A 15,099-nucleotide genomic window follows, 5' to 3' on the forward strand; every position below is an offset into this window, starting at 1 on the left:
GCGTGCAAGGAATAAGGAAGACAGAACACATCGGTAAATGAAATAACGAAAGGGACGTAAGATGAAGTGATAATTACGTGAGTGTCCGCTGCAAACAAATTCCTCTTCCCTGCCAGCATAGTAATTAGTGAATATAATGTTACCTTTCACTACACTGACATCTTTATCAGCCTCTGGAACAAGAACCATATGTCAGTTGTCTAACACGCACACTAATTACATCATCATCATTATTATAACAATTTTTTTTCCTGTTTTCGAATCTATAACATTTGTCAAGTCTCCGTAGATATTTTTTTTATGTAAGGGAGAACTACCAAGGGCAAAAAAAAATGCATATTAAAAAAAAAAAAAAAAGCCCACTTGAACTGCTGTCTGCACAAAATAATCAGTCAGAATTCAGGGATAAATGGCTCGACACCTCTCTCTTAAAAGAAGTTAAGTCATAGGAAGATGGAAATACAGAGACAGGCAGGGAGTTCCAGAGTTCCAGAATAATGTAGAAATATTTAACAATCAGCGGAAGGTGACACGAGAAACCTCACTGTGGAACTATTTGCTATGTATGCCAGGCAGGAGTCAGTGGCGGAAGTTGTTGTTGGTTACTGGCACCGTGTGTTCCTGGGACTTGGCCTGGAGGAAGTCTGGTCAGTATGGTCAAATTTGTATTCCCTCCTTCCTCTGAAACAGATACTGAGCAAAAAATCTTTGAAAACATACTGACCACCGCTCCGAAAGAAAGAAAAGAAAAAAAAAAGAAAAGAGAGAAAGAAAGAAAAAACCCGGACAGAATATATCCAAAACACACCGCCTGAAGTGCTTCGATGTTGTTCTTTTAAGGGAGTTTTAAGCTTTATAGTACCATGACGTGCTTCCATCTCTATTCTGCTTACCATTTGGTGACTGACTGTATACAGCCTCAGAAACTTAAGTGGGGATTAAAATGGTGAAGACTATGGCCATTAATCTTTTTACTTTCATATGCTCTTCCTAATGTCAACAAAACCATTTTAAATAGTCTAAAAATATTAATTCTGCTTATTATTTGGTGACTGTACACAGCTTCAGAAACTTAAGTGGGGATTAAAATGGTGAAGACTGTGGCCATTAATCTTCTTACTTCCATAGACCCTTCCTGATGTCAATAAAACCATCTAATCACACCCAAAATTGAAAGTAAAAATGCGTTCCGGAACTGAAAGGTTTAACTTGTGGAAAGCCAAAAATTGATGAAATACGTCGATGTTTGATAGTTGAGGTGCCGCAGGAATGAAGATTAGTATCCCTGCATGAACAACGTAATCTAAAGAGGAAGAAGAGGAGCTAATATATTCCCATTTAACAGTAGCCTTTGTTTCCCATAAATTTAATCAGCGCTACAATCAGTTATCCACATTACCGGCTATTCCATGAGCATCAGTCTTGTTTAGTAATCTCGAACGAGGAAGTTTGTCCCCAAAAAACCTGTTATATATGACGCACGGTCCTGCTCCCCCTGTGTCATCGTGAGAGAGAGAGAGAGAGAGAGAGAGAGAGAGAGAGAGAGAGAGAGAGTGCTGAACTGAATTGAATTTATTTTCCTTTCTACAATGTTGTTCTTTGAAGTTTTATAAATAATTCACAAGAGCGAGTTTTAGTACAGTATGAATGACTATTATCAACAGAAATATGAAAGAATAAGAACGCGAAGTAAACTGTGCCAGTAAAATGCAATAAAATGGAAATATAACTATACAACATTACATTAGAAGATAAAATTATATGTAAAATAGGTTAAATTTGCATTAATACAATGAAATACAGATTGAAAGAAAATACATTAAAAATTACAAGGGAACACTACATTTGAGAGAGAGAGAGAGAGAGAGAGAGAGAGAGAGAGAGAGAGAGAGAGAGAGAGAGAGAGAGAGAGAGAGAGAGAGTGGGGGTGAATTTCAGGTACGATTTAAGCTATGTGAAACCATTCTGCGAGTCAGCAATAAATTTTAGTAGTCTATAAAAAGATGTTAGTGCAATAGGGCGGTAATCTGACACTGTATTTGCGGTATTTGGACTAATGGTATTCTTTTAATTGAACTGCACTAGTCTCTCAGCAGCAGTTCTCTCTCTCTCTCTCTCTCTCTCTCTCTCTCTCTCTCTCTCTCTCTCTCTCTCTGTGTGTGTGTGTGTATGTGTGTGTGTGTGTGTGTGTGTGTGTGTAATTAAACGGTTTTTAATCCATCAACATATCACGAATGCTTTACTCTGTTATTAGAGGAAGCAGTGAAGTTGATTTTCAATGAGACAACTATTTTCCTTTGAGAGACTTACAGTTAATTAATTAGGCAAATTCGAGAAATGAATTTACTCAGTACGCAGCACTACGCATTAGTTGTACAAGATAATCCGTCATTTCTCGCACGCCAGGAACAGCCAGCAGGACCCTGTGATTCTGTGAAAGACGTGGTTTGTGTTTATTGCACTACACATTATTTTATTTTTTTATTTATACTATGTGGGCTTTTCACGGGAATTTATGGGCTAAAGGCAATACGTTTTGGGGTACCTCCTATCTCAAAGCCCACCTGTTAGGAAACCGTTGTCCCGAGTGAGAAAGCCCAACCTACACTCGGACCGTGGACAGGATTCGAACCCGTGCGCTTGGAGACCCCTCGGACCCCAAAGCACGCATGGTTCCATTGTACCACGGCGGCTCCAACGTTATTATTAGTTGTACAAGATAATCCGTTATTTCTCGCACGCCACGAACAGCCAGCAGGGCCCAGTGATTCTGTGAAAGACGTGGTTTGTGTTTATTCGCGTGCAAACACATATTTATAGATCATGTGCAGATAGGGTAGGTTATAATTATGCCGGAGCCTGCATGCCCCCGCTCCTACTACAAGGTTAGGTTAGGTTAGGGTGTAAATTGTATTGCAGCACACAAGTTTCCGTCATTATTACAAAGTTAGGTTAAGTTGTTAAGTAAGGGTATTGGTTTTGTTGTGTGCCACATGTCCCGTCTCTCTTGCAAGGTTTAATAAGGTTTGGTTAGGTTTTAGGTAATGTTCCAGCCCGCCTGTCTCCCTCCCTCTTATAAAGTTCCCTGTTTCATGAAAGAATCCAATACTTCACGTTCTTCACGAACTGTTCATGACAGAATTCTTTCTTGCCTTGTATTTTCCGATACTTTTTTTTCCCCCTCTAGGAGAAAATCAAGGGAAAAATTTTTGCCTGCGATATTTCTCTGGAGCCAGCCTTTGTGCCATCATTCCGTGCTCTGAAAACCTCGATAAATTTTAATTCTTTGAGCGCTGCCTAAAAGAAAACTGACTCCATGTGTATGTTGTTATTTTGATACAGCCAAAGGGAACACATTTTTTTTTTCAATGCGTTATGGCTCGTGACTGGTGAGTAAGTGGTGTTGCAGGCGTAAAAGTAATAGGTTAATCAAATGAGGCTTTACAATTTCTTGGTTTGCGTTCTTTAAGATTAGAAATATTATCTATTTTTCCATAAAGACATTGACCACCTAGGGACAAATAAAACACACACACACACACACACACACACACACACACACACACACACACACACACACACACACACACACACACACACACACACATCTGGCTTCTTTGTCTCTGGAACAGCTTGTACATTTTTCTGTTTCCATTGCCTTCATTACCTGACCTTCGCCTCGCCCTCGCAGAACTGACCAGCCTAAAAACCCGAATTATTGATTTGACATTGAAAGATGCTATCACTCCACCTCCTCTCCCTCTCTCCCTCTCCCGTCTGCCTTCCCACCGTGCCAATCTCCCCATCTTTTTTTTTTTATTTTTTTTTTATTTAGTCTCGTCCCTATTCATAAATATTTGGTATCGGGTCTTAAAAGGACGTTCATGAAGCATTTATTGTCTCATTATTTATATTTATTTTGTTATTTATTTGTTTATTTTATTATTATTATTTTTTGGGGGGTGATCGCAGTAAGGTATTCCCGTTAAGCAGTTTATGGAGAGTAAATGTGTATGGTTATTGTTGCTGTTGATGGTGTTGGTTGGCAGCCATAACTGTTACTGCTGCTGTTTTTTGCTACTGTTGCTATTTTACTGAGTGAAGGCACAAGTCTGGAGTCAAGAGGGAGTTTTCAAGACATTTGTCCGTTTATTTCGCAAGGGTACTGGTAATTAAGTGGACCTTTTTATTTATTTTTATATATTTTTTATTTATTTATTTATTTTTTTTTTGCCTTTTTTTTATACCATGTGGGCTTTTCACGGGAATTTATGGGCTAAAGGGGATACTTTTTGGGGTGCCTCCTATCTCAAAGCCCACCCGCTAGGAAACCGTTGCCCCGAGTGAGAAAGCCCAACCTACACTCGGACCGTGGACAGGATTCGAACCCGTGCGCTTGGAGAGCCCTCGGACCCCAAAGCATGCATGGTTCCACTGTACCACGGCGGCTCCTTGGCCAGTTTTCCCTCTTACATAAAAATAGATCATTGTGGGGCGCTAATAATGCTAATAACGTAACTTAAACTAGTTGCGTGTGGCAGGAAGTACGCTGTTACAGAGCTGGCAGACTTGCTCCTTAATACTCTATCATTTCCCGGACACACGTTGTCATTAGCAAGATTGTTTCTGAACTTTGTCACAAACCTTGGTAGAAGTTGACAAAGGGAGAGAAAATACTTCGTCACGAAAGAAGAAGAAAAGAAATGGAGACCAGTTTACGATGCAGAATATTTACAAGTCTCTTTTAATTGTTTGGTCGAAAAGCGAGGTTGTTTAAGTTTGCCAAATTGAAGAAGTGCGGTATTGAATTTCACTAATATATCATCCTAAATCAGCAACAAATAATATATAGAGAACTAACATTACCGCAGCACAAAGAATGAAAAATAATTGTCGTTCTGTATTACTTGAATAAATATTACGTTAAAAAAAATTGTTTTACAGAGAGGTGACTAATCAGCATTCCGAACAATCAAGAAAAATAGTTAATGTCTCCCTGCTGGAGAAAATTAATTTTGATCATATGAAATTATTCAAATACCAAGACGGAGTGAAATATTGCCGAATGTTGCCGAACTCATCAGAAAAAGGAAAGAAATAAAAAAATGATACTGAATCTTTGCATCAATATTAACCCCTTCAGTACTGGGAATTATTTTTACCATGAGTTTTGAGTATTTACATTAGTATTTACATTAGCAAGGTTCTATGGAGGTCAGAAGGTTAATGGTTCAGAATCTTCACTATTTTCATCCACCATGAAATTGTGAAGCTGTATAAAATCTCCTAATAGTAACCTGAATTAATATAAAGACGCGTCATGGTATTGAAGGGGTTAATGAGCGAACATCTGTGACGATAATTGTTGGTGTTGGCTATCGGGACTACAGGAGGAATGCTAAGTAGCCAAGAAATTTTGAGAAACATGAAAATAACGTTTGGATACTATATAGATTGGTCAAGCTGGCACGTGGAAACATGACGAGTGGACAGTTCATTAGAGCCACGAGGGAGAGAAAGGGTGGAAGTCCATGGTTGTCCACGTCCTGGAGGATATGACACAGCGGTAAGGTTAGGTAACTATGTAGTGCAACAGCAATTACTGCGAGGCACCAGAGTCGGTCATAAAGATTGGGGGGCTCTTTAGAAAGGGTGTATATGCAGATCCCCGTCTATTGTACGCTGGAGAGAGGCGTTTTCCATGCATGGCCGGACAAAGGCACCCAACGAAAAGAAAGAGAACCACTGAATGAGACGATAATGGACACACTTTTGCGATGAGAAATCTAAAAGGAGCTGCGATTTTGAATTTTCGGAAAGATGTTCAGTGCATTTTTGTTTTTTCGTAATTATTTTGCCGCTTTCAAATAATTCCCAAAAATGGACAGAGTGGTGTCTGTATACACCTTCAAATCAGTGCAGGATATAGGAAGTGGTAAAAGCAGAGACTTTATAAAGATTCAGGATTTACGACTGAGAGAGAGAGAGAGAGAGAGAGAGAGAGAGAGAGAGAGAGAGAGAGAGAGAGAGACTAGATAAGTGCACTGTATTAATGCAAGACTTCTAGAGAGCCTTGTGCAGTGAAACCACGTGACATTGCGTCCTAACCAGTTTGTTTCCTCCCAGGGTGAGCGAGGTGGACGGCGCCTGGTTGGAGCAGTTCACCAGTCTGGGCTGGCGCCACAGTGAGGCCCTGAGAACACTGAAGGCACAGGGCCGACAGGGATCCAGGGACACGGCGCCAGAGATCCTCGCCTCCCTTAAGAAAAACGAGTTTCGTCTCTCCAAGAGTGAGGTGAGCGAGATATATTCCTCGACTTTCCTTCCAGATAAGTCGATAGGTCTTTCATCAGCATTAAGGAGACAGACTGGCAAATTATACTGATGCCGGAAGTTTGCAACACCAGTGGCTACAATGCTACTTTGTCACTATGGCAACGCCGACAACAGCCTTCACAAGAAGGCGCTATGTTCCCAAAAGTGATGACGTGTGTTAAAACGCAAACCCTCACGCTTCTGTTAACTCTGGCTCCAATAAGTGGCCTGTCTGTCGCCCATCTATCGGTTCATCCAGTGTGGGCGAGTCTGAGTTGCAAAGCCGTGTTAGAGCGACCTTTAGTTCAGAACCCAAAACACAGATATGAGAACAAGACGCATGTGATTTTATGATCCAGAACGAGCTTTCTCTCTCTTTTGTACCCTCGTTATATTGTTTTGTAGCAACCCAAGTCGTTTTTTTACTCTTTCTTTCACGATGAATTTGAGCACACCAGGGGTTCAGTAGACGGAAAGGAAATAACAATACCTTCCTATGATGCCTTCCCCTTCTTAAAAGACGTAAGAGCAAAGTCAGAAAGTAATTACAGTTTCTATTTTGGGAGGGATTTGATAGTTGTTTTTTTAGTTTGTTGATGTTTCCAGCACTTTTTTTTCTTATACCATGTGGGCTTTTCATGGGAATTCATGGGCTAAAGGGGATACTTTTTGTGATACCTCCTATCTCAAAGTCCACCCGCTAGGAAACTGTTGCCCCGAGTGAGGAAGCCCAGCCTACACTCGGACTGTGGACAGGATTCGAACCCGTGCGCTTGGAGACCCTCGGACCCCAAAGCACGCATGGTTCCACTGTACCCCTTCAAATAATTACAACATAAGGAGACTACTTACTAGTTACTCATATGATCACAAATACTGCATGCTTATCTTCTGTTGCTCTATGAACCACAAAAACCCAAAGGAAGACGCACAGCTGCCTGGGACCTCGTTCAAACTATTACATCATAAGGAGACTACTTACTAATTATTTATATGATCACAAATACTGCATGCTTATCTTCTGTTGCTCTATGAACCACAAAAACCCAAAGGAAGACGCGCAGCTGCCTGGGATCACGTCGACTCCACTTATAACCCACACTCAACATTCACTACCAAGCCCAGGCAACTCTATAACACTGTACAGAAGTCCCCAGCAGGAAGGAGTATTAGTGACAGTTAATCTGAAGGCGAAAGGAATAAACTAAGATCAGAAAGAAGAGCACTCAAGAAGGATTTTGAAGGGATAAAGAATGTAAAGCCAATAAGAGTACGTTCCTCGCGTGATGGAGCAAGAAGATTGTACCACTGAAAATATGTGAGCGTTTAATGTTTTCAGTCCTGTGATGCGTGTCTTGATAATCGTGCCCTGGAAAAAAGACGACAGATGAATTCCACGGACTCAGCCAAGGCACAGACATCAGAGACTAGCGCGCACACACACACACACGCACACACACACACACACACACACACACACACACACACACACACACACACACACACACACACACACACACACACACACACACACACACACACTCTCTCTCTCTCTCTCTCTTCTGTTCTTTTTTGTCTTTGAAGGATGAAATACAAAGTTAACGACGTGTTTTTCTCGCAGTATGTTGACAGCGGTGTCAGCTGCATGTCAACATCAGCCTCAGACCCATATTCAGGATTCGCATTCAGAAACACCGTGCTCTCTTACTACGACTGCTTTCAAAGGCCACAGCGATGAGTGTTTTCCCTTTTGGTAACGTAGAAATAATATCAATCTGTCTCTAGAACCGTCAAAGCACACTGAAACTTAAGAGGATATCTTTAGGTGAAGGTGTACACACAAATATACATTATATCAGTGAGAATGCACAGAATACAAAAGTACAAATGAAATATAACTTGGAAAGCGCTGTATGGAATTCCAGTGATGTGTGGATTATGGAGGAAAAAGCCTTTTAAGTTTAAGTGAATATAGAAAGAGCAGTAAAAGGAAAACATCAAGGCTTGGTTGGAAACGTTCAGTCGGTAGCGGTTAACAGTCAGTGATATTACCTCCCTCTACTAGAATGGCCGAGGAAGAGAGGCCGTATTGTTAAGGAGTGTGGGAGAGCGGCTACTGTATTCTTGGGAGGGATCACTGGTCGCCTCGTGAAAAATATATTGTGTGCCTACGTTTTGTGAAGTGGTGGGTTTCATATCGTCCTCCACACTCGTCCCCACAGCCCCGCCAGCCTGAGTGTGTGTGTGTGTGTGTGTGTGTGTGTGTGTGTGTGTGTGTGTGTGTGTGTGTGTGTGTGTGTGTGTGTGTAGCCACTATAGAGGCGAATGTGTATCCCACTACATTTCTTAGCAACACACCAAAACACTACACTGCTTAGAAAGTTAATCTTTACCGTGGACATGCAAGGCATACAATAGCACTTTTCTCACACGCCACTAAAACACTAACACCGTGTTCAAGGTAGCGCTACATGCAGTGCGTCACGAGCCTCTTTCAAATGCAAACAGATAAATAATTTTGCGTTTTAATCCCTTCAGCAAGGGGGCACATTTCTACCTTGAGATTTTGTGTACAATTAGACCATTTATTAGGAACGGTCTATGGAGGTGAGAAGATTAATGGCCACAGTCTTCACTATTAATCCCCAACATAAGTTTCTGAAGCTGTATAAAATCACCATATTGTAAGCAGAATAAATATGGAAACGCTTCATGGTACTAGAGGGGCTAACAGTAAATGTACATAAGTTTTACACAGTAGGTACACAAGTCTTACATTTTATTCCTGAAAAAGATAACGCAAAACTGAAACTAATATACACTGTGTAGGAAAAGAAAACTTCAATAAAGGGTGAACTGCGCTGGAATTCATTAGGGCATACTTGAGATTCTCTTGCTTCCCTGTTTTATCTTCATTGTGAGCTGCTCCATGATAAATGAATTACCTCTGCTCCTGACACTCGCTTGCTTTGATACTTCATGAGTAGTTTCATGGCTATTTAACCCCTTCAGTACCATGACGCGTTTCCTTATTCATTTTGCTTGCTATTTGGTGATTTTATACAGCTTCAGAAACTTATGTGGTGATTGAAATAGTTAAGACTCTGGCCGTTAATCTTCTGACATTCATAGACCCTTCCTAATGTCAATAAAATGGTCTCATCGTACACAACTCTCAAGGTAAAAATGTGTCACAGGACTGAAGGGATTAATTCTTTACGTTCTTCATGTCCATGTATTTTTTTTTTTTTGTATCGTGACCTAAAAAAGAAGAAAAAAATAGAAGGCAGTCTTGACGAGGGGTTCAGGTGGCGCCAGCTGAGGAGTTAGTTAGGAAGGAGCGGAACAAAGTGGCTCGTCACAATCCTAAGACGCGTCATTTGTGCCTTTGATGTCGGTCCCGGGGCTGCGCTGCTCATAATACTGGCTAACACCAAACACTCTCTCTTTCTCCCTCGCCCTCGTTTCTCCTCTGTATGGCGCACCTATTTAGACTTTTTCCTGCCCATTGAAGAGTAGCTGCCTCACTTAAGTTTCTGTTCTTTTTTTGTTTCCTGAGGCATTACACGTCTGATTTCTTGGAACTCTCAAATAATAAAGGAAAGGATACATTACCGCGTTCCTATTTCTCTCTCTCTCTCTCTCTCTCTCTCTCTCTCTCTCTCTCTCTCTCTCTCTCTCTCTCTCTCTCTCTCTCTCTCTCTCTCTCTCTCTCTCTCTCTCTGTTAGTATATTGCTATGAACATTATTTCTCATTTTGGTTAGCTTACACACACACACACACACACACACACACACACACACACACACACACACACACACACACACACACACACACACACACACACACAGACAGAGAGAGAGAGAGAGAGAGAGAGAGAGAGAGAGAGAGAGAGAGAGAGAGAGAGAGGATGAAAACAGTGAGAAGGTATGTCGGTACTGCCTTTGAATAATTTATCCTTGAACACAAACCATCACTCACATGCTTCCATAATAATACGTATTCAACATTACCTGGAACTCCATATCGCAGCTTACCTCTGACACACACACACACACACACACACACACACACACACACACACACACACACACACACACACACACACACACACACACACACACACACACACACACACACACACACACACACACCAAATGCATATCACTAAACTAAACAGAAAGTAAACTCTTGCATTTCACACGTCACTAAATATCCTGAAGGAGAAAGAGCGTCGTCAGGAGAAACTTGGGGCTTCCCTCTAGGAACGTCGTGGCTTTGTGAATAGTGTATGTGACTCCTCCCCTCCTTCTCCCTTCCTCCTACGTCCCTACTCCCTGTCCTGCTCTTAACACGTCTCCCAACTGCCATTACTGCTCCGCCCACTCACCCTCTCTACTCGTATATGTGTGTCAGTGTATGTGTGTGTGTTTGTGTCTCTTGCCATGTCTGAAACCAGGAATACCATCTCTAAAACCGTCCCTCCACCTCCATCGCGGTCATCATTAGCACCATTGCCATCATTAACACTCACCGTTACTACCACTGTCATTACCTATGCCACCACCAGTACAGCACACCACCACCACCACCCTCATCATTAACACCATCATTACCAGCAACGCTAGCCAACAGCAATTAGTTTCTCAGCCATCATTCCAGACCAGACTGCACCTTCATCACTACTGCAACATTCTTCACTCCACAGTCAACTTTTTTCCTGTTTTATAGATATGCCTCAGAATTTCAAAGTCAGAACTGTCTATGTAATATCTATATACCCCCATGTCTTTATCTATTTGGTTATCTTCTGACCTCACACTTGGCCAACTTCCCAGCACGTCATTCCTTCCTCCCTACCTGCCTACCAACACGCTCAGACAGTAAGCGATGTCCCGTGGAAGCCAGAGCCGCAGGCCAGGTGGTGAATAGAGACCTGACAATCGGACAAATTCCACCTGCCTCTTGTCCTTTTCCTTGGCTACACTTGCACGGTGTACGGCAGCCCAGGGTACAGGCCAGCGTGCTCGTGCGTACAACTGCTCTCCAATATGTTCACGTCCGTGGTCACTAGGGTTAATTACATGCTGTATGCAGTAATCGGGCCTGATTACGTAGCTTAGGCCTAGCACCCGCCTTGCCCCACATTCCGTGTGTGTTTTGGACTGAAATGTTTCAAAGGGCAGGGAGTGCCACCATACACTATCACATACTACATATACATGTTTACATGTTTAAACAGTACACACATGCATACATATACAAAACGGATATATGAAACAGCATGCGTGCTCCAAATTACAGGTGCCACTCTAAATTAGTCACACTAGCTTGCCCGTGTCGACATAAATATTAATACACATGTCAATTGCACACACACACACACACACACACACACACACACACACACACACACACACACACACACACACACACACACACACACACACACACACACACACACACTGTTCTACATGACATTTCCTTCCTTCTTTTCTTCCATCTATATCCACTTCCTTCCCTCCCTCCATTCGTTGAACCTTTCCTTTCTCTCTTCTGCTGACTGGAAAAGGTCCTACAACCCTGAAGTAACAAAAATGCCACCACGGGTGCGGCGCGTGGAGAAGAGGAAGCCAATCTTCCTTGCAGGAAATCGGACACAGTATTTATTGATCTGTGTGTGAAGTCCCGCGCGCCGTCCGCCATGTGTCCTCTCTGGATCCGGGAAAGAGAAAAGAACCCATTCCTGAAATGCTTAACCCAGAACCTCATAGAGCACGCCAAAATCGACATGCCCCACCAAGCTAGTGCCTCTAACTCAACCTAGCGCTGGGCATGTGGTTTTGAGGCGAGGCGTAGCAATGAATGCAGACCACTAGGAACCTTGTGAAACCTTCACTGGCAGCGCTGCTCGGCATGGTGGTGGTGGTGGTGGTGGTAGTAGTAGTGAGAAGAGGAAGGGGTGGAGGGGCAAGCAACAAGTGCCTCCCGTGCCTGTTGCTTCTCATACCAGAAGACAGGACAGGGAGGGGAAGCAACAGCTTGCTTTGGTGTATTTACGATCCCTTTCTTCCCTTGATATTACCACGCCCGTCCTGTGAATAATTTATTTCCTGATCTTTTTTCGCTGGCAGTCATGTGATGCCAGTACTCTTGTCATCACGGCCAACACGACACCTCCACGCACGATCACCACCGGTAAATATGTGCACGATTATCGCAACCAAAAGCAGTAATAAAGACAAACATAATAGCGAGCAACACAATAACCCGCTTCCCTCCACCAAATCCTTCCACCCACATTGGCTCCACCACCACCATCACCACCACCACCACCGCCACCGCCACCATCACGGCCTCTATAGCTGCTACAGTAAATTATCTGCAGGAAGAAGAGCAGGAGTAGTGGCACCCACCAGTACCAGCACCGTCACTACCGCTCTTAAGGTCACGTCACCATCACAGCTCCGCCACAACACGACTGTAAAAGACAACAGCGAGATTGAATAGTGGGCAGCTAATTTACCATGTTCGTAGACTTCCTCCCTCAGTTACGAAGGAATATTAGTGTCTTCGTTGTGGTTGTGGAACATTGGAACATCGGGCGAAAATTTCTGGAACATGACAAAGCCTGCGTGGGCAATGCGCCTCGTTTTGAATTGGACGGGATGAAAGTCTAGTTTTATAATGGCGTCCCCGGATGTGTTTTTCAGAACATCCAAGCCTGATTTTGTTTGGGAAATACTGCCAGGATGTGTGTGAGCACAGAATATTAGGGAAAAAAAAAATTGGAAAGCTTTTCACTAAACTCTATTCTTGCTGGCATGAATGAAATATGTACTAGCGTATAGAATAAAGAATATATAAGCAAGGAATGTATTACTGTTATGAGATATGCAGTAGTAAGGAATGTCGAGAGAAGGGAGTGAGCAGTATTGCACAGATGAGGTGCCGTGCGAAAATTTAGATTAGAACATGCAAATTAGTTAATCATGAGACAGTAACGAGAGAGAGTGGAGTAATTGTTAAGGCGAAAGGTACAATAATGTGCCTCGATTGTATGACGGCAGAGAATAAATAGGTGGAGTGTTGAGCTACTATTATGTTCGTGCATGCGTGTGGTGTAATTGGTGAGTGGAGTACGGCAGGTCATTAATCCACAAGTAGCGCACTGTCTCGCCTGTAAGTCTTTCCCTGTCTTTGTATTTAGATGTTTGTATTACAGTCCAGAAGAATTTTAAGACTGATAATGTGACACTATAAAGAACAATGATTAGAAGAAAAGTAACAACAACAACAGCAACAACAACAACAACAACAACCAGCAATAGCATCAACAAGCGATAACGTTAAAAGGTGATACGATACCCTCTCATAAATACCTCAGGTGGTGTATTATCTGCAGTAGCTCACCCACTTTCTCTCGGTGTATAGGGGCCACACTTTATTAGCTACCCGGGCTGCCAGAGCTCTCCTCGCTGCGTATTACCGGGTTGCTGATTAGACGTGGAGTGGTACATCAGTAACGTCACAAAGTTCACTGACTGCCAGGTGTGTCAATGGCAAGGTAGATCATCAAAGCCACTTCACCACTTCACTGTCTGAATATATACACAGGAACTAGATCCAAAAAGATATATATATGGATACGTTTTTGTGAGTAAGTTTGGGCGATCATATCTTGAGAGAGAGAGAGAGAGAGAGAGAGAGAGAGAGAGAGAGAGAGAGAGATGGGATTGCACTTTTTTGCGTCCGTTTTTCCTGTCTTGACACTCCTGGTGAACTAATGGAGAGAGAGAGAGAGAGAGAGAGAGAGAGAGAGAGAGAGAGAGAGAGAGAGACTTGGGATAAAGAGAAGTTTTCGAGGTCTGCAAATGACACACACACTCTCTCTCTCTCTCTCTCTCTCTCTCTGTGTTATGGTTGCCACTCGATTCACTCTATTCTCTCACGTCAGAGATTTTCTTTTTGTAATCCCGTATTTTTCTTTTTCGATTCTTAGTGTCTCCTGCGCGTTTTGGTGATGACTGTTGTCTTTTGTACTTATTTCTCTCTGGAAGTGGCTTGTTCTGACCTCTGGCAAGTCCTGTTTCTCATTTATCGCCTTATTTTGAGATTTTTGATAGATTTTCTTTGCTGTGGATTTCCCGATGCGCTTCCCACGTTTTCTTTTCTTTTTTTTTCTTTTTTATTTATACCATGTGGGCTTTTCACGGGAATTTCTGGGCTAAAGGGGATACTTTTTAGGGTACCTACTATCTCAAAGCCCACCTGCTAGGAAACCCTTGCCCTGAGTGAGGAAGCCCAGCCTACACTCGGACCGTGGACAGGATTCGAACCCGTGCGCTTGGAGACCCCTCGGACCCCAAAGCACGCATGGTTCCACTGTACCACGGCGGCCCTTTCTGGCATAATTTCAACCCACTCTCCTAACAATCAGTCTATGAACTCTTATCTTTCTCATAGTGTTTCCGGTAATGCAATTTATATATACGAGTGTATATATATATATATATATATATATATATATATATATATATATATATATATATATATATATATATATATTCCTTCTTCCTTTCCTTCAGAGTGAGTCACTGTACGTGGAGGTTTTATACACAGTGTTCCACAAGGTAGGGGTGCAGCAACACGTCGGCGAGGACCTCACCAAGTATGCCCAAGCTGCCTTCCACACAGAGCCCCATGACCACCTCAGACTGCAAGCCGTGGCCCAGGAGGAGAAGGTCAGTGTCGTTGCACTGTCTGTATAATTCAAACTTTTT

General features: G+C 42.5%; 1 protein-coding gene across 4 annotated transcripts in view; it reads left to right on the top strand.

Moving 5' to 3' along the window:
* LOC123503753 (BAI1-associated protein 3-like) overlaps nucleotides 1-15,099 on the top strand; it is a 119,859-nt gene that overhangs the window by 70,773 nt on the left and 33,987 nt on the right. For all 4 annotated transcript variants that reach the window (XM_045253750.1, XM_045253752.1, XM_045253753.1 and 1 more), the window contains 2 exons: nucleotides 6,127-6,295; nucleotides 14,905-15,060. In XM_045253750.1, the coding sequence (XP_045109685.1) occupies nucleotides 6,127-6,295; nucleotides 14,905-15,060 (325 nt within the window). The remainder of the gene's footprint in view (nucleotides 1-6,126; nucleotides 6,296-14,904; nucleotides 15,061-15,099) is intronic.

The sequence above is a fragment of the Portunus trituberculatus genome, chromosome 14 (assembly GCF_017591435.1).
Source record: "Portunus trituberculatus isolate SZX2019 chromosome 14, ASM1759143v1, whole genome shotgun sequence".
Lineage (NCBI taxonomy): Eukaryota > Metazoa > Arthropoda > Malacostraca > Decapoda > Portunidae > Portunus > Portunus trituberculatus.